Source organism: Trachypithecus francoisi, unplaced genomic scaffold (assembly GCF_009764315.1).
Source record: "Trachypithecus francoisi isolate TF-2019V2 unplaced genomic scaffold, Tfra_2.0 Lachesis_group0, whole genome shotgun sequence".
In the NCBI taxonomy this organism is placed as follows: Eukaryota; Metazoa; Chordata; class Mammalia; order Primates; family Cercopithecidae; genus Trachypithecus; species Trachypithecus francoisi.
The window spans coordinates 69,202,456-69,227,859 of NW_022681453.1; the positions used below are offsets into that span (position 1 = coordinate 69,202,456).

The window sequence follows — 25,404 nt, forward strand, 5'->3', positions numbered from 1 at the left end:
GACTATTTAGTTTTCTTTTTTTTTCTTTTTTTTGTTTTTTGAGACGGAGTCTCGCTCTGTCGCCCAGGCTGGAGTGCAGTGGCCGGATCTCAGCTCACTGCAAGCTCCGCCTCCCGGTTTTACGCCATTCTCCTGCCTCAGCCTCCCGAGTAGCTGGGACTACAGGCGCCCGCCACCTCGCCCGGCTAGTTTTTTGTATTTTTTAGTAGAGACGGGGTTTCACCGTGTTAGCCAGGATGGTCTCAATCTCCTGACCTGGTGATCCGCCCGTCTCGGCCTCCCAAAGTGCTGGGATTACAGGCTTGAGCCACCGCGCCCGGCCTTAGTTTTCATTTTTTATCATTATGGGGTATCCTACTTTGTCTCTGGTAATACTTCCTGCTTTGAATTCTTTTTTTTTTTTTTTTTTTTTTTTTGCCAGCTGTAGTAACAGAACCACTCTAGTTTTCTTATGCTAAATATTTTCCTGTTATATCATTTTCCATTCATTTACTTTCATTATTACTGTTTTATATTTAAAAAGTGTCTCTTGTAAATCGTATACTTGGTTTTGCTTTTTTTTTTTTCAAAACAATTTTGAGAAAAAAACCCAAAAAAACCATTTTGACATCTGTGCCTTTTGTCTGGAGTGTTTAATACACTAATATTTAATGCATGCTAAACTTGAGGTGTACCATTTTGTGATTTATTTTCTATTTGTCCCAACTTGATTTTAGTGTTATGTTTCTCCTTTTTTTTCCTCTTTCTGGGTTAGTTTTTTTTGTATTCTCAGACAGCCAGGGGTATCTGGAAAACTTGTCTCAACCCTTCCAGGATCTCCCCATTAGCACTCTGGTTGGTTTGCTGCTCACCCCAACTGGGATTGCATCCTTGGGCTAACAAAGCTGTGGACTTTCCCTATTCATTTCTAACTGAGTTTGCTACTTTTAGTATGCAAAGTCATAAGATTTCATGACACTTCTCTACCCTAAATTTTGAAATTTTAAAATTTTTAAGTATTTCTCCTCTGGCAGCAGAGCCACTGGGTTTTTGGCCAACTCTGAATTAGAAAACTATAATTCTTGCTGATTGAGCTTGATGGGAGTTGGGGGGAAAGAATTAGCCTTCTGCTGTTTCTCCTTGAATCTCTAGGAGCTTTTCAACTTGCTGCCCGTCTCTGGCAGGTTTCTAGTTCCTTGGATGCTTTTGTCAATTTTGTCCAGTTGTATGATTTTTTTTAGTGGAGGAGTATTGGTAACCTCTTCATTCTGACACAATTGAAAGTTGATTTTATAGATATGTTTTAATAAAATATCTTTAATTTTTATTAAAAATAAAAGAAACAGTGAAAAGAACATTTTTGCTTCTCTGAAACTTGTGTTGGAGGTTTCTTAAGTTGTCAAATGTCATTTGTACAAGGATAAATGGGATAAATTCCTTTTAGGATGTCATACAGAAGGCCTCTCCCTTCCTTTATGACTTACTTGGTTCCTCGATAACATTCACAAGTTGAATCACAAAAAGTTAAACATTTATAAGGAATGAATGTTATAAATTAGAATTTTGTCCTTGAAACTCATTTCATACCATAATATGCCGAGACATAATAAATGTTCTCTAAAACCACACAAATGTTTGCTTTTACAAACATTAAGTATGTAGAATTTCATTCAATAAATACCTACTGAGGGGTTGATATGTGCCAGAGACTGGACTGACTAAGCACTACAGGTGCAAACAATGAATTCACTAGGTACAGCTGCTGCCCTGCCCTCACACGCCAGTGAGAGAGACGATTACCCAGGAAATTACTAACAAGTGTGTTACTGAGGAAGTACAGAGTGTTATGACTATGTCCAGTATCAGTGTTTTCTCACATATTTTTTTTTCTTGCCTTTGAAATTCTTTACGCTTTACAAAGAAAATATCATTAGAACCTGGACTGAAGACATGTCTTCTGTAGTAAGTATGAATGGTAAATGCTTGGAGAGGGACAATTTCGTTGGGAAACACGTCATCTACTCTCAACTTGGAATGTACATTAAATCACTTGGGAAACTTTAAAAAAAAATCCCCTTTGCTTGGGCTCCACTTCTAAAGATTCTATCTTAACTGGCCTGAGGTGAAACCCAAGAAGCATTTTTTTTTTCTTAAAGTACTCAGGTGGTTTTAGCATGCAGCCACAGCCAAGAACCACTCTAGTCCTCCCTTCCAGTTTCCTCAACATTTGACACCTATCATAAAAGATGCCTCCTTCAATGATTGCAGCTAAGTTTTCTGGGAAGTTCTTCTGCCAATACTTATGGCTTCCTTCTACTGCACTGATATCTGGTAGGGAGGGAGCCCTTATTCTCAACATCTCAAGTTTCTACAGAACATGAGGTACTCATTCCTATCCCTTTCTTGCTGGAGGGGCAAGATGATAGCACATCCGTATTCTGTCTCTTATTCTTCCCCAAATGAGATGGAGAAACTCATCTGATGGGTTAGACACTGATATCCACTGCGCCACTGTCTATACAGTGGTAGGTGTGGTCATTTCCCTTATAAGCGGGAAACATGCTCCACCTATTTCTCTTTTGTCCTTTATCCCTTTGTGATAGTAAAATTAGCTAATTGGTGCTTATTGAGTGTTTACCGTGTGTTGTGTGCCGCTCTAAGCTTTTTATGTAAATTAATTCATTACATCCCAACATCAACCTCGTGATGTACATTCTATGATTATACCATTTTACACATGAGGAAGCTAAGGCTTAGTGGGATTAAATAACCTGTCTGACACACTGAACTTGGACTGTGATTTCAACCCAGGCAGTCTGGGTCCAGAGCCTGCTCCCTTAACTTCCATGCTACCCCCTCGTGCTGCAGCCGAGGCTGCACCCTCCATGGAGCTGGTGGGAGCTGGGGACAAGCGCGAGCCCTGCCCCTTCTGAGTTGGGGTGGGAACTCCCCTGGTGCCACTGTAGCCACCCAAACCATGGCTGTAGACCCTGGCCTCCCACTCCACAGAGCAGGCAGGAGCCTGCTGCTGGGCACAGCTGCAGCTGCCCAAACTGTGGCTGTAGACTCAGGCATCCCTGCACTCTTGGAGGCCCTGGAATGCCCCCCTGCCCTTGCAGGCTTGGAAGTGCCTGCTCCTGCTACCTGGCTTCTCCCCACTCCTGGTGCATGCTCTGATTGTGGAGCAAGGTTGGGGCTGAGCTAGGGCATTGTCGCAGGCCAGCAGGGTGGGCGCACGCTCAAGGCAGTGCTGACATGCCAGCCCCCTGCTGCCTTGGCCCCCTCCTGTCTTTGGGCACTGAAGAGCACAGGAGGGAAGCTGAGGGGGTGCTGAGGGGAGTTCAGGGCTGGCCTGCAGGCATCCCTTGGCATTAAGAGCCTGGGTGCCATGAATGACAAGGGAAGCAGATAGCTCCTGGGCAGAAGGGGGCAGGGCCCCAGTGAAGTCCCACCTTCATGCTGAGAAGTCCTGAAGCCTGGGGGCCGGGCTGCCAGTACTGCTGCCTGGAGGGGGAGTTTATATCGCTTTTTCCTGGGCCTGCTCATGGCTGCCCATGGACTAATCAGCATGCACTTCCCCTCTCTGAAGATCAAAAAACCATGGACTCAGCCAGAGCAGAGGAGATGTCTGAATGACCAGCTGCAGAGAGGCGCTACCTTCTCTGCTGAGAGCTGAATACTCATCGTGATGACCTGCCTGCAGAGAGGAGCCATCCACTCCATTGCCTCCTTTTTGCTGAGAGCTGAACACTCAATGGGATGACCTACTACAAAGAGGAGCTACCCACTGTGGGTCTCCTCTGAGCTGCACTAACACTCAACAAAACTGCTCTTCATCTTGCTCACCCTCTACTTGTCTGCATACCTCATTCTTCCTGGACACAGGACAAGAACTCAGGCAAAGGCCCCACTGTCCACAGAGGTTTCTGGCCAGAAAAGCAACACTCCCAAAATCCCATACTACTACTATATTGCTAGGGTTCTAGCTGGCTTTTGTTCCACGATTGGTAAGCACAGTTGAAGGCCATTCACTGTTACTCAGGGGCTTGCTGGCATTCTCCACTCCCCTAGTAACTGAGTCTATAATCCTCTGTGCAGTTTGTTGCATAAAATCACTCCAGGTGTTTGTAAATACAACTCTACCCTCAGGTGGGTACCAGTGGCCTAGAACTGAGTAGGGGGATGGGAGTTAGCAGTGGAAGCTCCTCCTGAACTAACACTCAGCCTCTAACATAATTTGTCTGGGAGTTCTGTACTTCAGGAACTTAGAATTCCCAACAATTTTGTGCTAACAGTTTCTCATCCTAAAGAGATCCTTTACCCACACTGCACACTTTCCTCTTGGATTTTACCTTGCCTCCAGCTAAAGCACTGCGTCTCTTTACAATGATTCACCATATCTGATTATGCATCCATGCAAAAAGTTTTCTGTTGTGATTGTGCATTGCTATTGATCGTACTAGTCTGGCCCCAATTCACTACATGGCTCCAGTCACTATGACCACATGGCTTTAAGTGTGTGTTTTTATTGTCACTATAGGTGTTTTATTTTCAAAAGCAAAAATTAGAAAAGTTGGAGCTTTTTAACTCAAGCCATTATAAGTAAAAGAATGCCAGTACCAGGAAAAAGTTTTCTTCTCCTAGTAAACTTCAATTAGTCAATGAGAATTGTATAAAAACTTATATTTTCCTTGACAGTCTAAATACAAAACATAGTTTTAGAAGTCTACATAAGGATAAAGATTTTTAAAGAAAATATCATATTTTAAGTTTCATTATGTATGTCCTTTATCAGAAGCTATTTTAAATCCTTTTTCAAACATGAATTGATTTTAATTAAAATAAAATGTTACTGGAACACAGTCATGCTCATTAATTTCTGTGTCACCTAGTGCTGCTCTTACCCTACAACAGCAGAGTTGAGTACACAGTTATGATGGAGACCATCTGACCCGCAAACACTAATGTAGCTACCATTTGGCCCTTTACAGAAAGTCTGCTATTCCCAGCTGTGTAGCATTCGCCTCCCACCTTCTATCCCATCAGCCCAACCTAACTCACTTCTCATTTTGTGTTCCCGATGTTTTATTTCAAAAGCGAATGATATAACCTTTACCTAGTTCAGGTTAGCATTTTTAAAAGAACAAAACAAAATTTAATTGCTTCCTTATTGGTGCAGTGTTTTTTTGTCAGTGATCCTCGAGGAAAAAAGGTGCCCCAATCCTAGTTTTGCTAGGGCAAGGTGAACCCTTTCAAGTTTGTATAATTAGTTTTAAAAAAAAACTCAGAAAATTAATTATTAAACTCTGATTATTGTTTCTATCTTATTTGTTCTGGTTTCTTCTTCAAGAACTCTGATTGCTGTGGGATAGGCCATCTACAGCTAACTTCTGTCATTTTAATCACTTTGCCCATTCCTTCCCATCTCATGTTGGAGCACTTAATAAATGTGTTGCCAACATTACCAATTTTATTCTCTGCTGTGATATTTCTGCCCTTTTCACTGCATCCAAATGAATGTGTAAATTTTGTTGCTGGATTTTAAATCTTTTTACATTTTTCCCATCTTAGCCCATTTTCTTTCCTTTTCAGCCTGCATCTGTCTATTTTTTGACCTTGTCTGTTTTTATTATTCCCTACTTTAGTTTCTGAAAAGACTCTTTCTTTTTGACTCCATTAAAAACACCCAGCAAATGTTTCTGAAATTTTACTTGTTTCTTACAGTAAGATATTTTCTAACATAAGCTTTTATTGTTTTCAGAGTAGCACACACTTTCCTTTATAAATTCTTTACTTGAGCTCCATGTTGATGTTTTTGCTCATTTACTGTTTTTTCCTATTTGCCAGTCTTTGAGGAAGAATCCTCATGGAATCCTGATGCTTGTCAAGACACAGGATGGGCAGATTGCCTTTCAACAGCACCATCTCTATGGCTGTTGCATGAACATACTTCTTAGATCTAAAGCTCAAAAGTGGGTTGATGTGCCACTGTAGAAGTAGACCAAAGCATAGTTTTCTGTTTCAATGGAGATGGACACTTGGGTTTCCAGTTTGGGACTATTGTGAATACCACTACTATAAATATTTTTGTCATGTGTGTTGGTGCACATACTCATGCATTTCTGTTGAATACATATCTGGGAGATAAAATCCTGGGTCATGGAATATGCACATTTTCAGCCTTAGTAGATAGTGCCAATGTCCTGTGAATAGTGAACCAAAACTACTTGGAAAAATATTCCACAACACTTCCTTTTGTTTGATTCAACAAACCAGCACATCCTCATAGTTAACAAAATATTGAAATGAGACATAAGAAAATGTTCTTTTTAAGTAGGACGTCTAGAAGACACTGAAGAGAATGAAGATTTTTCATTTGATTATTATTACTGAAAACCATTTTAAATTATTGGATGTTTAAGGAAAATAAATCTCCTTTCTCACCAAACACACATTGGCAAGTTTATGAGCAGTGCACACTCTGGGAGAAGTGCAGACCATTGGAATTCTTTATGATGATTCGCACTGCTTCTTTTTATTTTTTTAATCACAATCTGTAAAAAAGAGCCAAACAAATGTTTATGATTATGTCATCTTTTAGAAACATTCATTATCAGATCAATACATGCAAAAAATTACTGTGATACAGTGTGTCTGAGCCCTAGCTTTGAACTCAGACAGCCCCACACATATCCCAGCTCTGCCATTTATAAGCCTTAGGGATCCAGATGTTCCTTACTTCACAGTGTGTCAGTTTCCAAATTCTAGCACTTAAAAAAATCTGTACATTTACTGGGTTGTAACTGAAAATAATATACATATATCATAAAAAAATAAAAATACAAAAGAATGTCAACATGAGGAAGGTAAATCTCTTTTCCCCAAGTGTGAACTCCAGTCCCCAGTTTCCATGCCTGGCAACAGCTACCTACCAATTTCTTATTGACCTTTCCAGAAATATTCTCTGTATATTGCAGGCACAATGTATATACATATATGTATTTGTTTGTATATATACATATGTATTTCTAACTTTTAAAAAACCATGTATGTCTTTATTTCATTACTTGTCCAAATATTACTGGACCATAAACAGAAGAGTCAGACATGTACAATAATAACTAAGTTTATCATCTTTGGTTCTTGCCATCTTTCAATTACATAAAGCCCATAGCTGCTTACCCATTTTTCAATGTTATCATCTCAAAGACATGTTTGTGAAAGTAGGTGGGTAGAATAAATTTTATCTAACAGTATGTTAGCCTAATTTACAACTTTATATATTTTCATACGATATGAAGCTTCAATTCATCCTCTTGACCTGGGTCTTGCAAATACCAGGAGCAGGCCTGCTTATGAATGTCCTGAAAAGCAGTTATCCATGGAACATTTGTTTGGGAAAAGTTGATATGTAGACATTGGAGGACATAAGTACTGTTTCTGATTCTCTTTCCATTTTACTTTGACTTACTGCCAACATCCTTTACTATTTCATTTATTTACTTTTAACTGACAAAGAAAGATTATATTTGTCAGGTACAGCATGATGGTTTGAAATACGTACACATTGTAGAATGGCTCAGTCGAGCTAATTAACATATGCACTACTTCATATACTTTTCATTTTTTGGGGAAAGAGTGCTTAAAATCTCTCTTTGCAATTTTCAAAATATAATACATCGTTATTAAATATAGTCACCATGGTTGTACAATGCATCCCTTGAACTTATTCTTCCTAATGGAAATTTATATCCTTTGACCAACATCTCCCTACCACACTAGCTTCTGGCAACCAACATTCTACCCTGTACTTTTATGAGTTCAACTTTTTTCTATTCTACATGTAAGTGATAGCATATGTGTATGTGTGTGGATGCATTATGCCTGGTTCATGGCATTATGCTGGTATTTCTGTGCCTGGCTTATTTCACTTAGTATAATGCCCTCCAGGTTCAGACATGTTGCTGCAAATGACAGGATTTCCTTCTTTTTTTTTTAAGGCTGAATAGTATTCAATTGTGTGTATACTATCATCTGTTGATGGACACTTAGGTTGATTTCAAATCTTGGCTATTGTGATTAATGCTGCAGTGGACATGGGAGTGCAGATATCTCTTTCACACACTGATTTCATTTCCTTTGGATATATACCCAGTTGTGGAATTGCTGGATCATATGGTAGTTCTATTTTTTATTTTTTGAGGACATCTGTAATGTTTTCCACAATGGCTGTACTAATTTACATTCCCACCAACAATGTGCAAGGGTTCTCTTTTCTTCACATCCTCCTCAACACTTATTTTTTGTCTTTTTGATAATAGCCATTCTAACAGTATGAGGTGATATCACATTGTGGTTTTCGTTTGCATTTCTTGAATGATTATAACGTTGGGCATTTTTTTCATGTATCTGTTGGCCATTCATATGTGTCTTCTTTTGAGAAATGTATATTCAGTCCTTTGCCCATTTTTTAATTGGGTTATTTATTTTCTTGCTATTGAGTTGTTTGAGTTCCTCACATATTTTGAATATTAACCTCTTACCAGATGTACGATTTGCAAATATTTTCTCCCATTTAGCAGGATGTCTCTTCACTCTGTTTATTATTTTTTGTTGTGCTGAAACTTTTTAGTTTGATGTAATCCTTTTGTCTATTTTCACTTTTGTTGCCTGTGCTTTTGAGTCATATCCAAAAGATCATCATCCAGACCAATGTTAGGAGTTTTTCCCTTATGTTTTCTTCTCACAGTTTTACAGTATGAGGACTTATGTTTAAGTGTTTAATCCATTTTGAGTTGGGTTTTGAATATGGTGTGGAGAAAAGGTTCTAATTTCATTCTTCTGTATGTAGATATCCAGTTTTTTCCGCATCATTTATTGAAAGACTGTCCTTTTCCCATTGTGTGTTCTTGGTACCTTTGTCAAAAATCAATTAACCACAAATCCGTGGGTGTATTTCTGGGCTCTCTATTATGTTCCATTGGTCTTTGTGTGTTGTACCATGCTGTTTTGATTAGCATAGCTTTGCAGTAGATTTTTAAGTCAGTTAGTGTGATGGCTTTGTTCTTTTTGCTTCAAGATTATTTTAGCTACTTAGGGTCTTTTATGGTTCTATATGAATTTTAGGATTGCCTTTTCTATTTCTGTGAAAAATGTCATTGGAATTTTGATAGAGATTGCAGTGAATCTGTAGATGGCATTGAATCCGTAGATTGCATTAAGTAGCATGGATATTTAAACAATATTAATTCTTTCAATCCATGAACACAGGATATCCTTTCATTTAATTGTGTCTTCTTCAATTTCTTTCATCAATGTTTGATAGTTTTCAATGTACAAGTCTCCTTGATTCAATTTACTCTGAAGTATTTTATTTTTTTCCTTGTAGCTATTATAAATGGGATTGTTTTCTTCATTTCTTTTTGTATAGCTTGTTGTCAATGTATAGAAATGCTACTGATTTTTGTGTGTTGATTTTGTACCTGTAACCTAATTCCTTTATCATTTCTATTAGTTTTTTTTGTTGGAGTCATTAGGGTTTTCTATATATAAGACCATGTCACCTGCAAAGAAAAACAATTTAACTTCTTCCTTTCCAATGCGGGTCCCTTTTATTTCTTTCTCTTGCCCAACTGTGCTGGCTGAAATTTCCAGTACTATGTTGAATAGAAGTAGCAAGAGTGGAGCATCCTTGTCTCTTTCTGATCTTAGAGGAAAAGGCTTCAGCTTTTTACTGTTGAGAATGATGTTAGTTGTGGGTTTGTCATATATGGATTTTACTATGTTGAGGTACATTTGTTCTATAACAAATCTGTTAAGAGCTTTTTTTTTGTCATGAAAGAGTATTGAATTTGTCAAATTTTTTTCTGAATCTATTGATATGATCATGTGATTTTTGTCCTTCATTCTGTTAATATGGTATATCACATTTATAGATTTGTGTATGTTGAGCCATTCTTTCATCTCTAGGATAAATCCCACCTGATCATGGTGAAAGATCCTTTTAATTTGTTGAATTTAGTTTGTTACTTTTTTTTGAGAATTTTTGCATCTATGTTAATCAGGGATATTGGCCTATAATTTTTCTTTCTCGTAGTATCTTTGTCTAGTTTTGAAATAAGAGTAATGCTAACCTTGTAAAATGAGTTTGGAAGTATTTCCTCCTTTTCAATTTTTTTGGAAGACTTTGCAATTTAAATGTTTGGTAGGATTCAGCAGTGAAGCCATTGGGTCCTGCCTAGGATTTTCTTTGATGAGGGTCTTTTCATCACTGATTCAATGCCCTTACTTGTTATTGGTCTATTCTGATTTTCTATTTTCTTCATGGTTCAGTCTTGATAGGTTGCATGTGTCTAGACATTTATCCATTTCTTCTAGATTGTCCAAATTGTTGGTATGTAGTTGTTTATAGTAGTCTTTTATCTTTTGCATTTCTGTGGTATCAGTTGTAATGTCTCCTCTTTTACTTCTGATTTTCCTCGAGTCTTCCCTCTCTGTCCTTAAGTAGTCTAGTTAAAGGTTTGTCAATTTTATTTTTTCAAAATACCGACTTTTAGTTCTGTTGATTTTTCTTTTTCTTTTTTTTTTTTTTTGAGAGGGAGTCTCGCTCTGTCACCCAGGCTGGAGTGCAGTGGCCAGATCTCAGCTCACTGCAAGCTCCGCCTCCCGGGTTCACGCCATTCTCCTGCCTCAGCCTCCCGAGTAGCTGGGACTACAGGCGCCGCCAACTCGCCCGGCTAGTCTCGCCCGGCTAGTTTTTTTTTTTTTTAGTTGAGACGGGGTTTCACCGTGTTAGCCAGGATGGTCTCGATCTCCTGACCTCGTGATCCACCCGTCTCGGCCTCCCAAAGTGCTGGGATTACAGGCTTGAGCCACCGCGCCCGGCCTAGTTCTGTTGATTTTTCTAGTCTCTACTTCACTTATTTCGGGTCTAATCTTTATTATTTCTTTCCTTCTACTAATTTTGGGCTTAGTTTGTTCTTTTTTTAGTTCTTTGAGGTGTAATATTACGTTGTTTACTTGAGAGCTTTCTTCTTTTTCGATGCAAGCACATATTGCTATAAATTTCCCTCTTAGAACTGCTTTTGTTGCATCCCATAACTATGTCTTGTGTTTCTATTTTCATTTGCCTCAAGGTATTTTTTTTTTAATTTCCCTTTTCAATTCTTCTTTGACTTCTTGTTGTTCAGGAACATGTTGTTTAATTTCCATGTAATTGTGAATTTTCTGAAATCCCTCCTGTTACTGATTTCTATTTTATATACCACTGTGGTTGGAAAAAAATACTGGCTATAATTTCAATCTTCTTAAGTTTGTTAGGCTTGTTTATCAGTCATCAGTCTTGGAGAATGTTCTATGTATATTTGAGGAGAATGTGTATTCTGCTGCTGGTGGATGGAATATTCTATATATGCCTGTTAGGTCCATTTGGTCTAAGGTGTAGCATAAGTCTGATATTTCTCTATTGATTTTTTGTCTAGATGCTCTGTTCATTGCTGAAAGTGGGATACTGGAGGTCCCCACTATTACTGTATTATAGTCTAGCTCTCCCTTCATATCTATTAATATTTGCTTTATATATTTAGGTGCTCCAATGTTGAGTGCACATATATTTATAATTGTTAAAGCCTCTTGATGAATTGACCCCTTTATCATCACATAATGACCTTTTTGGTCTCATTTTATAGTTTTTTACTTAAAACCTATTTTATCTGATGTAAATTTAGCTACACTTGTTCTGTTTTGGTTTCTATTTGCATTGAGTATCTTTTTTCATCCTTTCACTTTCAGTCTATGTGAGTCCTTAAACTGTGAAGTGAATCTCTTGTAGGCTGGACATAGGTCTCATTTGTTTGTTTTTATCCACTCAGCCACTCTATGTTTTTGCATTGGAGAATTTAATCCAATTACATTCAAGGTAATTATTGATAAAGACTTACTACTATCATTTGGTTCATTGTTTTATGGTTGTTTTGTAGGTCCTTGTTCCTTTCTTCCTCTCTTGCTGTATTCCTTTGTAATTAGGTGACTTTCTCTAGTACTATGCTTTGATTTCTTGCTCTTCACCTTTTGTGTATTTAATATACGTTTTTTGCTTTGTACTCACCATAAGGAATATATAAAACACCTTATAGTTACAATAGGCTATTTCAAACTGGTAACAACTTAAATGTGATTGCATGCAAGAACTCTACACTTTTTATCCACCCTCCTCAACATCTGTGTTTTCAATTTCACAATTCACATATTTTTATGTTGTATATCCCTTAACAAATTATTGTAGGTATTATTTTTAATAGTTTTGTCTTTTAACCTTCATATTAAAGATAAAAGTGATTTACATGGCATCATTACAGTATTAGAATATTCTGAATTTGACCATGTACTTACTTTTACCAATGAGTTTTTTTTTTTTTTTTTTTTTGAGACAGAGTCTTGCTCTGTTGCCCAGGCTGGAGTGCAGTGGCCGGATCTCAGCTCACTGCAAGCTCCGCCTCCCAAGTTTACGCCATTCTCCTGCCTCAGCCTCCCGAATAGCTGGGACTACAGGTGCCCACCACCTCGCCCGGCTAGTTTTTTTGTATTTTTTAGTAGAGACGGGTTTTCACCGTGTTAGCCAGGATGGTCTCGGTCTCCTGACCTCGTGATCCACCCATCTCGGCCTCCCAAAGTGCTGGGATTACAGACTTGAGCCACCGCGCCCGGCCACCAATGAGTTTTATACTTTCATATGTTTTTGTATTACTAACTTTCAACTGTGGAATATGACACATACAGGAAAGTACCTAAAAGCAATATGCAGCCTAATGAATTAATGTACAGTACTCATCTGTGTAAATATCACCCAGATCAGGAAATAGTATTTCATAAGCTCTCATTTACCCCTTCCCAATCACAATCCTCTCTTTACCTCCTAAAAGTAATCACTATTCTGATTTTTATTTTATTTTTACCGTAGTCACTTTCTTACTTTTCGTTATACCTTAACTTTCTAAGTATGCATTCCTAAATACTATAGTTTGATGCTGTTGGTTTTGAACTTTATATAAATAAACTCATACTGCGGATTATTTTTGGATTTGGCTTATTATGGTGCTTATTATATTTGTGAGATTCTTCCATGTGTTATATTTAGTTCTACTTCATTGTAATTACTGTAGAGTAAGGAATGATAAACTTTTTCTGAAAATGGCTTAATAGTAAATATTTTAGGTTTTGTGAGCCAAATGACAAAATCAATGATACTCATTTAACAAAAGAGAAAACAAAGTTTCATAACATTTTTGATAAAATTCAAAATACACTACTAATAATTGACTATAGCTTTTTGTGATATAGTTATCCTAATGAAAAGAATGAAATTCTTATTTGGGGGAATAACATTTTGCTTAATTTGGGCTCAAGTCATTGAAATTGATTGCAAATGTTCATTTATTAATAGTGATGTGAAATTAGATTTTCCTCTTTCTCATTTCGTCTTTGAAAATGAGATTTTCCCCTGTCTTATCTCATCCCTGTGTCATCTTTGAAAATGTCTTTTCATTCAGAATGGTATGGCCAATACTGGTATCCATCCACAATTATATACTTTTATATAAATATCCATATGTATTGCTTGGAAGGCATTTATAGAATTCTATTAGATTCTTCTCTTGATATTTTCTTTTTAGCATGTCATTACAATACAGATTACCTCTAATTGAAGGTAAGATGGACATGCTTCCATTGCAGATAAATAGATTTTGACATTTCATTTGCACTTGTTTCAAAGTCCAAAATTACTACTAGAAAAGTAGTTTAGGTTCAGAAAATACATCCAATGCAAATACATGTAGGAATGAAAATCTTCCTTCTTGTTTTAACTTTTCATAACATAGGAAGTATATTATTTGGGATTCAAATAATGTTAGTTGCTAGTGAAGGGACTTCACCATAGCACAAGCTCTGCATGTGAGTTCTGCTTGCCTTGCAACATTAGGACAGATTCATTAAAAAATATTACCGAGTCTGCAGCAACAGCCAATTTCCAAAGCCAGTCAGTATTCTGTGACAGTAGCTGAGGATGGTGCTCTTACTTACAAAAATCTCAGTCTTGGCCCTGAGCTGGAAAAAATCACCCTGAAACTTTATCACTCTGAATCACTGAATGTCAGTGTGATGGTGCAAGTCAGAACATTCAGCTTCTCTTTCTGACCAAAAACCAACCAACCAACCAACCAACCAACCACCAACCAACCAAACAAACAAACAACACACATATACAAAAACCCACAAAAAACAAAAAATGATAGAAGTGTCAATGGTTAGGTCCACGGAACTGAGTGAATTTTATTACTGACATAACTGGTTAAATAACATGATGGATTCAAACATTTCTCAACCAGAAAAAGGATATCTACCAAAAACTTAAAGCTAACATTATATGGGAAAATTTGGCCTCATCCTGGGTGCTCCTCTGCACCCTAATCCATCATGCCAGCCCACACAGCTCCCCTGGTTTCTCTTTCCCCTGGTAATGTCCCTCTGCCCTTGGCAAGAATATGCATCTGTAGTTGTTGGGCATAATATTCTATAAATGTCCAGTAGGCCAAGTTTTTAAAAATTATGTATCTAAAATATTCCATTTTAATTTTATTATTATTATTGAGACAAGGTCTTGCTCTGTTACTCAGGCTGGGGTGCAGTGGCATGATCTCAGTTCACTGCAACCTCTGCCTCCTGGGCTCAAGCAATCCTCCTGCCTCAGCTTCCCAAGTAGCTGGGACTACAGGTGCACACCACCATGCCTGGCTAATTTTTTTGGGCTAATTTTTTTTGTATTTTTTGTAGAGACAGGGTTTCACCATGTTGACCAGGCTGGTTGCGAACTCCTGAGCTGAACTGATCCACCTGCCTTGGCCTCCCAAATTGCTGGGATTACAGACGTGAGCCACTGCACTCAGCCAAATATTACATTTTTAAATGTTTTTTCTCTCTGCTTGCTTGTTAGTTCCTGATAAAGATTAAAATTTCCCAGAATTATTGTGGATTTGTCTATTTCTCCAGGCAGTTCTGTTAAATTTTGCTATATTTAGGGTGAGGCCGTGCTATTAAGTATATTTAAATTTATATCTTCCCAATAAATTAGACCTTTGTTTTTATGGCATGTCCCTCTTTTTCTCTAATACTTTGTGCCTTAAAGTTTTCTTTGATATGAATATTGCTATATCTGCTTTTCTATGGGTGGTGTTTTTACAGTATCTTTTTCAATCTCTTAACTTGCAACCATTTTGTATATTTAGATTTTATATAGGCTTCTTGCAAGCAGCATATAATTTAGTATGATTTTTATTCAGTCTGGTAAATTCTGACTTTACTTGGAATATTTTGTCCATTCACATTTAATGTACTCAATGACAAATTTTGGTTTACATCTACCATTTTATTCAGTGCTTTCTATTGGTTCTGTTTCCTTTTTTCTCCTTTCTATCTGCTTTTTGTATTGAGTGTTTTGAAAACTTAATCCCGTTTTCTTCTGTTAGTTTAGATGTCATATATCTCCTTACTATCCCTTCAGAGTTACCCTAGAGGTTACAAAATGCATCCTTGAGTTATCATGGATCATTGAGTTATCAATGTCAACTTATACTTTTATTTTCCTCCTAGACAATGCAAGTGTCTTAGAACAATTTAATCTATTTAGCCCTCTTCTGACTTACATATTACTCTTTTTTTTATAACTGCATTGCTCCTATTACTGCTGTTTCTTATAATTATTATTTTATGCAATCAATAAGCCAATCCACATACCTGTCCTTAAATTTATTTCCAACCTTCCAACTGGGATAATTTTTCTTCTGCTTAAAAAGCATGCTTTAATAATTTCTTGTGTTGCAGATCTCCTAGTGACAAATTTTATTAGTTTCATTTGTCTGAAAATGTCTTTCATTGCCATTCTTGAAGAATATGTTTGCATGAAGAATACATTTGCATAGAATCCTACTTTATTTTGCTATTTCAATATATTGAACATATTATTCCATCTTTTTGGCTTTCATTGTTTCTGATGAGAAGTCAACTGTCAGCTTAATTGTTGCTCTTCTGAAGGTAATTTATCATTTTTCTCTGAATGCTTTTTAAAGGTTTTTCTTTTTCTTTTTGGCTTTCAGCAGTATTAGTATTCTAAGATGTATCTAGGTATGGTTTTCTTTGTATTTATTCTGCTTAGGGTTAAGAAGTCTTCTTGAAAGCAATTCTTTTATTATTGGAAAATTCATATTCCATATGATCTCCCAACATATTATTCCTTCCTTTAGTAGTCAAATTTATTCAATCAGTGGTCCATACCTACTCACTTTTTCTCCTTTTCTAAATCATTAAGTTATTCTAAATCTATCCTTCTCTCTCTTCTATAAATTCCTATCCTTTTGTCTTTCCATGCTTCTTTCTAAATATCTCTGAGAAGAGATTCACTGAGTTTCTCATTTTTGCTACTGTATTTTTAAATTCTGGAATTTCTATTTTCTTCAAATACGCTGTATCATTTTTATTATGTCCAGTTCTCTTGAAATTTTCAATATTGGCATTTACCCTTTGAACAGTGTGTCTTAGCTCAGGCTGTCATAACAAAATACCATAGATTGAATAGCTTAAACAGCAGGAATTTCTTTTCTCACAGTTGTACAGGGTACAAGTCCAAGATCAAGGTGCCAGCATGGTTAGTTTTGGTTGAAAGTTCTCTTTCTGGCATCCAGATGGCCACCTTCTCACTGTGTCTTCACACTGAAAGTGGAGGAAGAGAGGGAGAAAGGAAGAGAGAGAGAGGGAGAATGGCAGAGGGGGAGAGGAAGAAGGAGAGGAGAAGCACTGTGATGTCTCTTCTCGTAAAAGCAATGACCCCATGATGAAGGTTCTGCCCTCATTACCTTATCTAAACCTAATTCTCTTCCAAAGGTCCTGTCTCCAAATACCACATTGGGGGTTATAGCTTCAACATATGCATTTTCATGGACACATTTCAATCATAGCATTCTACCCCAGGTAGAATTCATGTTCTTCTTGCATGCAAAATACATTCATTCTATACCAACAATACCAAAAATCTTAACTCATTCCCACATCAACTCTAAAGTCTACAGTTCAAAGTCTCATAAATATTATCCAAATGAAGTACGGGTGAGACTCAAGATATGACTTGTCCTGAGGCAAAATTATTCTCCACCTATGAGCCTGTGAAACCAGCCACACCATGTGCTTCCAAAATACTATGGTGGGAGAGGCATAGAAGACATATTTCCTTCCAAAAGGGAAAAATCAGAAGAAAGAAATGGGTGATGGATCCTAAGCAAGTCCACAACCTGGCAAGGCAAATTCCACTGGATCTTAATTCTTCTTAATTACACTAAGCCAGTATAATCTTCTTTGGCTTAGTGTCTTGCTTTCTAAGCCCACTGGGGTGGCAGCATCATTCCCACGGCTCTGTCCCTTTGACTCTACAGTGCTCCATCCCCATGGCTCTAGGTAAGTGTCTGCTCCCTGTAGCTCTGCTGACCCAGGGTCCCACCCCATAGCTCAGATGAGCTGGGGTCCACTGGGTGATCCTTCCTCCAAAGCTCATGGTGAAAGCCACCTGGCCTGTTGAAACTGGGACAATGGCCCTGATGACCTCTGGATCTCCTGTGGAATCATTTTTCCTTCTTCTTGAAGAATACTGCACGTTTGCAGCTGAATAGTTCTATCATCCCATCCTGTCTAATTCAAGAAGTCCAATCAATAGGCTTCCTTAATTTCATCCTGCAGTGTTTCTGCTCATATAATCCCATACACTTATCAAATGTCTGTTAATCCACCCTTAGCATTCCCATCAGAAAGAGCTTTCTTTTCTTTTCCAATATGAATAGGCTAAGAATTTTCCAAATCTTCACATTCTGATTTCTTTTTGCTTAACAATTGCTTCTTCAATTAATCTCTTGCCATTTGCATTTTACCATAAGCAGTCAGGAGGAACCAAGTTGCTCCTTTAACACTTTGCTTAGAAATATCCTCAGCTAAATATCTAATTTCCTTGCTTGCAACTTCTTCCTTCCATAAAACACTAGAGCACAGTTCAGTCAAGGTCTTTGCCATTTTATAATAAGGGTCGCCTTTCCTCTAGTTTCTAATAACATATTCCATATTTCCATCTGAGAACTCACCAGAATCACCCTTGATGTCCATACATATATAGTATATATCTCAAAACTCTTCCAGCTTCTACCCATAACCAGTGGCAAGGCCACTCCCACATGTTTAGGTAGTTGTTACAATAGTACCCAACTCCTGGTACTAAAATCTGTCTTAGTCAGCTGGGGCTGCCATAATAAAACAACATAGACTGGACAGCTTATACAACAGAAATGTATTTTCTCATCGTTCTGGAGGATAGAAGTCCACAGTAGTAAATAGAGTTATTTTAAAGTCTGTGTCTAATCACAAAGGTGTAAGAACGATACAATGGACTGTGCAGACTTGGGGGGAAGAGTGGGAAGGGGACGAGGGATAAAAGACTACAAATATGTTGCAGTGTATACTACTCTGGTGATGGGTGCACCAAAATATCACAGATCACCACTGAAGAACTTACTCATGCAACCAAATACCACCTGTACCCCAATAACTTATGGAAAAAATAAATAAAGTCTGGGTCTAACAACTCCAATATTTTAGATCCTTTTATGTCTGTTTCTATCATCTGTTGTTTTTGTCGCTTGTTCAGATTGTCATGTCTCCTCATGTACCTGAATATTCTTGATTGTGTTCTAGAAATTGTGGAAATAGAGGTCTAGAACAATGTTAACTTCCTGTAAAGAGAATTTATGTTTTATTTCTGGCAGGTTCCTTGAGGCAATGGAAACCAAGGACTTTGTTAAGTTCAATTTCTGGGATTGAGATTTTTAAAATCACTCAGATGATGAGAAGCTAAACTACATTATATGCCAGGGATAGTTTACTTCCAGTTAACACTTACCACTAGAGCATAGCCTTTTAGAGTCCCTAACCAAATGAAGAAGGTTTACCAGGGCCCCAACCTTGACTCAAGTTTTTTGTACCCCTGGTTTTGCAAAGCTTTTAAAAATACTGCTCAGTCTTTCAGCCACATTTTCTAGAATCTTCATATTCTCCCAGGAAAAAAGCAGCTCCAAATGCCAGACCCAACCCTCTAAATTTCTATCTTCTCCTAGATCTTGGCCCAGAAATTCTTCACTATTTATTAGCTCTCTGTTCAAGCTAATTAAAAATACGTATTTTTAAATACGTATTTTAAATCAGTGGTCCATGCCTACTGCCCCTTTCCCTAGCCATCACCGAATAATCTCACATCTGTCCTTCTCTGCTTCCCTCTGCAAGAAGGAAGAGGGAAGATATACTTTGGGGACAGCTAAGCTGCATGTTCCAACCATTTAATTTATTGTTCACCTTTGTTGAGTGTCTGTAGTTAGTCTGACAACTAGACTTTCTTGCAACTAGATTTTGTAATTATCATATATGCTTTACATAGGCTTTAATGAAATATATTTTACTTTCACTAAGTATAAAATAGAAGATAATTTTTGTTCTCCTCTGGCTTGATTTCACAGGTCACTATGGATGTCATGGAGTAGGTATCATAATCAGAAGTAAAGGCAGATGCATTCAATGCAAACTGTGTCAATTATTAATCTTATTAAATTTCCATGTCAAAAAAAATGACCACCCCAACCTTAAGGCTTGCTTTTGTCACAGTAATAAGGTAGGCAAATGCTTTGGTCCTTGAATTTACATTTTATAGACAATATATAACATAACATGTAATAGATGTTTTATATTTTCAATTATTTCAGAGGTTATTTTACTATTAGAGTCTAAAGTTTTTCTGCTGTAATTTACAGCCACAGTTTGATATTTAAGAGTCACTTATTAGCTTTCTCTCTACAGTATTTCTTATCTTCCCTCTCATCTCAACCTTCCTTCCATGATTCCTTTTGATTGAGACTTAAGATTCCATTCTATTGGACCAAGGACTGAAGCAGAGAAATTCCTTGCATAAGATTATACAATTGGTGGCAGAGCTGGCCAATACACAAAACTTCTGAGTGCCAAACTAAAATTTCTCCCTAGCCCTGGTACTTTCCCCAACCTGATGGTTGGCATACCTTCAGGGCAAAACAGCAGAAGATGTGCCTCTACCACAAAAGGGTTGAGGGAGACAGTATAGGCAAAAAGTTCACTCCATTCCCCTTCTCATGAGAATTTTAGTTTTAATTGACTCCCTAGCGCTATTCTCCTAGTAACCTGATAAGGTGATACGTGTCAACTGTGTTACTAAGCAACTTGAACTACTTAAAAATGACCCCTGATTGGCAAATTCCATCTGAACTGGGAGGAATGAATACCTAATAGAAAACCATAGCTTTGAGTTTCTGTGAGTATGTTGACTTTTGTAGCTGGGCAAATCCACAGTGGGGACCCTGGAAGCTATGCCTACGGAATTATTACAAGAGATTCTGGCCCCTGGGGTGTGAAACTTTTACGCCAGGGCAGTTCCTGTACCCACCCACCCACCTACCTCTTTTCCTTGTATTGTATCTGCACTCCATAAACTAGGGACTAAAGAAAATAGCTATGTGTTCTTCTACATGGCTATGGCAAGGGCTCCTACAGGAAGAGAAATGTCTGATGTTGCCTTGCTGGAAGCTGTTGCCTGTCTTATATTTTTCTAAGTACATTCATGCCAAATATGGTCTATGTTAGTCTTGTGAGTATGACAACCTTTAGTTGAGCCCAAGACCAACCCCTGGTGGGCACTGCAGAAGGTGTCCGAGCTAGAATTGGGCAGGCTGTGTGTCTCATGCCATGCTTACAACTAGCACAATGCATTAGGGCATACCTTGTCTACTTCCATAAGAACAAGATTTTTTTAATGTATAACACTGACACATTCTGTAGCTTCATTTGACAAGGTACCTACACACTGAAAGAACTCATAAAAATAATTTAGAGTCCTATTTTTTGTAACATAAGAGTCTAATTGCTGTAATACAAACTCTAATTTTCTAATAATCTCAACAGTAGATGCTATAACCTAGAGGAAATGTTCCAATTTAAATGGAAGTCCTCCATTCCTTAAACAACAATTTCCATTTCTTAAACAGCAATTATGATTGTTAGAGCACAGCACAAAGCTGAACAATGCCGCTTTTCTTCCTTTCTCTGCTTTTTTTTCCAGGTGGAAAATCAAACTCACCTTAGCTGTTGTTCTCATTTTGAGTTTCTTTCTCAGGTAACATGGCAGCATTTGAGGCCTCATCTTGCTGTCCCTCAGTTAATCTCTTTTGAACCATGCTTTCTGTGTAACTGTGGATGATCTGATGGGCTGCAAGAATATGTTTCCGCTGTGCGTTCCTCACTGTGCCAAAGTAATAGAAAAATTTTCACTCTGAAAGTCTGAACGAAACCATTCCCAAATGTTTCAAGAGAGTCATGATAGAAATAATTTTGCAAACTAAAGGTAAACCCAACCCAAATCTAATTTCTTTCTGCTCCCTCTGTTCCCACTCTCTGGTTCAGTCCAGTCATACTCCTTCCCACCAGGCTTGCCTCCATTCCACTCCTCAGCAGTTTCCCTCACTTGGAACGCCTGCACTCCAAAACCTGGAAAGCTCATGTCCAAGATCCTCCAGGAAGTCTCCTCTGACTACGTCAGCCCAGATTTACCACTTACCGCACTTCAGTTTGTACCAACCTATTCAGCATTGAAGCACTTCATGTGAGTTACATTTTGTTTGATACCTAGAGTGTAAATAACTTACAAATAAAGACCTTGTCTTATACTTCTTTTTGAGCCTTAGTTCTTAATGTGGAGGGGACTTACTGATTGATGATGAGTTTATGAGCTCATGGCTTTAGAAGGTAGTCCTAGCTCCAAATTCTAAGAATATTCACTATCAGGTAAGCACCTAAGCCCTTGGAAAGGAGTAGTGATGATGATGATGTTAGCAGTTAGCATTTGTCCTTACTTTGTGCCAGGTACTGTTTTAAGCAGTTGACATGTAATTCTTCATTTAATCCTCCTAAAAGATAGTATTTTAATATCCTCATTCTCAGAAGAAGAAACATGGACACAGAGACATTAGATAATTTACCTAAAGTCAAACAGCTAGTAAAGGACCGTAAGAAGTACTGTGGATTCTTTGCTGTTTGGATGTCAGTTTAGATAGGGTAATTCACTCAGCGGTTTTTAGCACTTCACAGTAATATGGTTGAAAAAGTGGGGGCATTGGAGTCACACAGACCATGGTTCAAATTTGCAAGTCATATGTCTCCAAGAGCTAATTTCCATTAAGTGAAAAAGGAGAATATACCTACAACTCTTGAAAGAAATTGAGATAGTATACATTTAAAAATGCTTAGTGAACTTCTTGAAACTTAGCATGCATTTAAAATTTGGCAGTTACTATTACTTTATATCTATATAAAGGTATCGTTAAGGTTTTTCTGATCCATTGGCTTTTTAAAAAGTGATATATCTCAAAATCGTCTGTATATAATATTATCTTAATTTTGGGTAAAGAGTGTATATATAATACATATGGTTCTCATTTGAAAAGAGAAAAAAAAGGTCCTAGTGTGCTCCCTGTTCATATGGCTCTTTTGATTTGGCAAAAATATAAAGGGAAGAGGCTAGGGACTCACTCAACTTGACCGCAGATAAGTGCCACTGGATTCCTTTCGCTCAAGTCTTCCTCCAGATCCTCAACTCAGACTCCCAAGGTGAGGGAGGGGATCACAAACTAGTAAACTTTTTTTTTTTTTTTTTTTTTTTTTTTTTAGACAGGGTTTCACTCTGTTGTTCAGGCTGGAATGCAGTGGCACAATCTCGGCTCACTGCAGCCTCCACCTCCTGTGCTTAAGTGATCCTCCCACTTCAGTCTCCCGAGTAGTTGGGACTACAGGTGCATGCCACCACACCTAGCTAATTTTAAAATATTTTTTGTAGCAACTGGGTCTCCCTATGTTGCCCAGGCTGGTCTCAACTCCTGGATTCAGGTGATCTTCCCACCCCAGACTCCCAAAGTGCTGGGATTACAGACTTCAGCCACCACACCTCGCCACAAACTAGCAATTATTAAACCCACTGTTTTCCTCCTCTCTTTCAATCCTAGGGTGGAATTCAACCAAGGGTGTAATGGCTTTGAAGCAGCCTGGCCTCACTTTGAACCCAGGAGAAGTGGAAAGGAGTTGCATATTTTCTTAAGGTCCTAGAAAACATAAGGTCCTTTTGTAACATAATGTGACACAGAAATATATTACTTGATCTGAAAATTAATTTTTTTGTATAAGCACTATCATACGCTATTGATGCGAGTCAACAATCATTTTGTGGGGCAATATGGTAATATCAAATTGGGAGAACAATCTTTTTGTAGGGAAATTTGGTACTATCTATCAAAATGTAAAATACACACACCTTATATCCCAGCAATTGTACTGTTAGGAATTTACTCTCAAAAGCATGGCCAGGATATGTGTAAAATATATTGATTGAAGCACCGTTAGTAACAGGAAAACAAACTGGAAACAAACTAAATGCTTATCCTTAGGGGGTATTGGTTTAAAAATTACACTACAACCATGCAATGGAAAAATCAGGCATTTCTTTGTCCTCTCCAAATGTGTTAGAACTCCACCATTTCTTTATCCCTGGTTAAGCAAATTGAAATGTTAAGCATTTTTCTGCTTAAACCTGCCTGGAATTCCCCTGTATAATTTTCAATGCTTTTGAGCTGCTATTTCACTTAAATATTGTTCTTCTCCTGGTTGCACCCCTCTGTCTAGGATCAAGCCTGCCATCAACAGTCTCAGAGCTATGGAATAATCTTACTTTTCTGTTTAAGATATTATTTTTTCTTTCTCTGTTGACTGAAAGCATCAATCTTTAAAAACATGCCACCTGTGACAAATGATAAATTAGGATATTTATACTTGGATGGAGTTCCAGCAGAAACAAGCTATTTGGGGTGCAGGCAGAGCAGCAGGGTAGATTTAGATCTTTCTAGCACCCCTGCTTTTTAATATTCACGGTTCTCGTGTCCTGCCTCCATAAGGCTGCTACAATGTGAAAATCTTTTATATGCTCATTATCTGTTTTATGCTTTAAAAAAAAACACCTCTTCTGAAAACTTGGGAACATCCTTTTAAACAAGGTTTGGATTTTGATATTGTCACTTTTATTAGAACTACGTCCCGTCTGTATTAGAGTTGATTATATTCTAGAATCAGGTAGCATGAAGAGAACCTGACAAACTCTGAAATAAGAAAACTCAGTGATCCTCCTTCAGAAATTTCCCCATCCCTCTGTTTAATTTTAAATCTCTGGGATATTGAAAATAAGTTACATATTTTAAAAATCCTAAAGTAAAGCATTTACATTGGCTTACCTTTTTCTTTGACAAAGTATTTTTGCACCTCTGGGATCAGAAAACTATAAACCAACTCAGCAACAATCTCCTCTGACTGAAGATAGGTTCGGCTAAAAAATATAAAACAAAATGAATTATTTCTTTGGTTTTTTTTACTTGAGCTGCTGATTTACGCTTTCCTGCTGTGTAAGCAACTCCATTCAAATCCCATCATCACCTTTTCCTTGATTGAGTGATCTGAAATATCACATTCCTGGCAAGTTTGTTTAACTCCATAAAAAAATTTGGATTTGACCCTGTCCTTCAGTTACCCTGCCTGCCAGGAAGAGAAGGTTGGAAACACAGTTTATACATAGAAGCCAGAAACCTTGGGATGAAGTCCCAGTAATGTTGCACACACGTATTCACATTGTTTTCATGCTTCCGAGTATTCTGAAAGTAAGTAATGAGAGTAATCCAGATTGCAGAGGATAACTGAGAATACATGCGGAGGTATATGCATATTGGCTTCTCAGGAGTTATGTTAATAAAACAATGGACCCTGGAGTATGAGTTATTTGTTTCTCCTTGGTGGTGAAATTGTAAGCTCTTGAAAAAATATATATGAGTATCAGCAAATGGGCTGTCCATTCTACAATCTGTTCTCTTGATACACACCGGCTTTCCATTTCATAAGCAATGTCATTGATTTTCTCAGCCATCTTCTCTATTTCTGCCCTGGCTTGTTCTTCTGCAGTATTCGCTTCAGTATTCAGTATTATGTCTTCTAGGTAGGAGCTTATAGTACTATGGTGAACTTTAACTACCTGCAAAATACAATAATATCCTCACTAAAACAGGTATGCTGTTGTAAACAACACAAGAAAAATATACAAACATTGGTTAACTTTTTTAAGCTCATATATTTCATTTATTAAGTCAACAGTCCCTTCACTCATCATTCATTTTCTTTAGCATCTCATCAGTCTATTTCTCATCCACCTGCCTACTCATTCTGGGCAGCCCACAC

At 37.6% G+C, this 25,404-nt stretch overlaps 1 protein-coding gene across 8 annotated transcripts in view; it reads right to left on the bottom strand.

Annotated features, from left to right (window-relative positions):
* Positions 1 to 4,485: 4,485 nt before the first annotated feature.
* Positions 4,486 to 25,404, bottom strand: part of CFAP91 (cilia and flagella associated protein 91) — a 67,204-nt gene continuing 46,285 nt past the window's right edge. For 5 of the 8 annotated variants that reach the window (XM_033211121.1, XM_033211120.1, XM_033211115.1 and 2 more), the window contains 4 exons: positions 25,053 to 25,201; positions 24,414 to 24,505; positions 21,221 to 21,382; positions 4,486 to 6,533 (listed from right to left, as the gene is read on the bottom strand). In XM_033211121.1, the coding sequence (XP_033067012.1) occupies positions 21,222 to 21,382; positions 24,414 to 24,505; positions 25,053 to 25,201 (402 nt within the window). In that variant the 3' untranslated portion in view covers positions 4,486 to 6,533; position 21,221. Of the gene's footprint in view, positions 6,534 to 13,486; positions 13,673 to 15,697; positions 16,734 to 19,919; positions 19,998 to 21,220; positions 21,383 to 24,413; positions 24,506 to 25,052; positions 25,202 to 25,404 lie in introns of those variants that run through there. The other 3 variants (XM_033211119.1, XM_033211117.1, XM_033211116.1) reach the window with 3 other exon arrangements.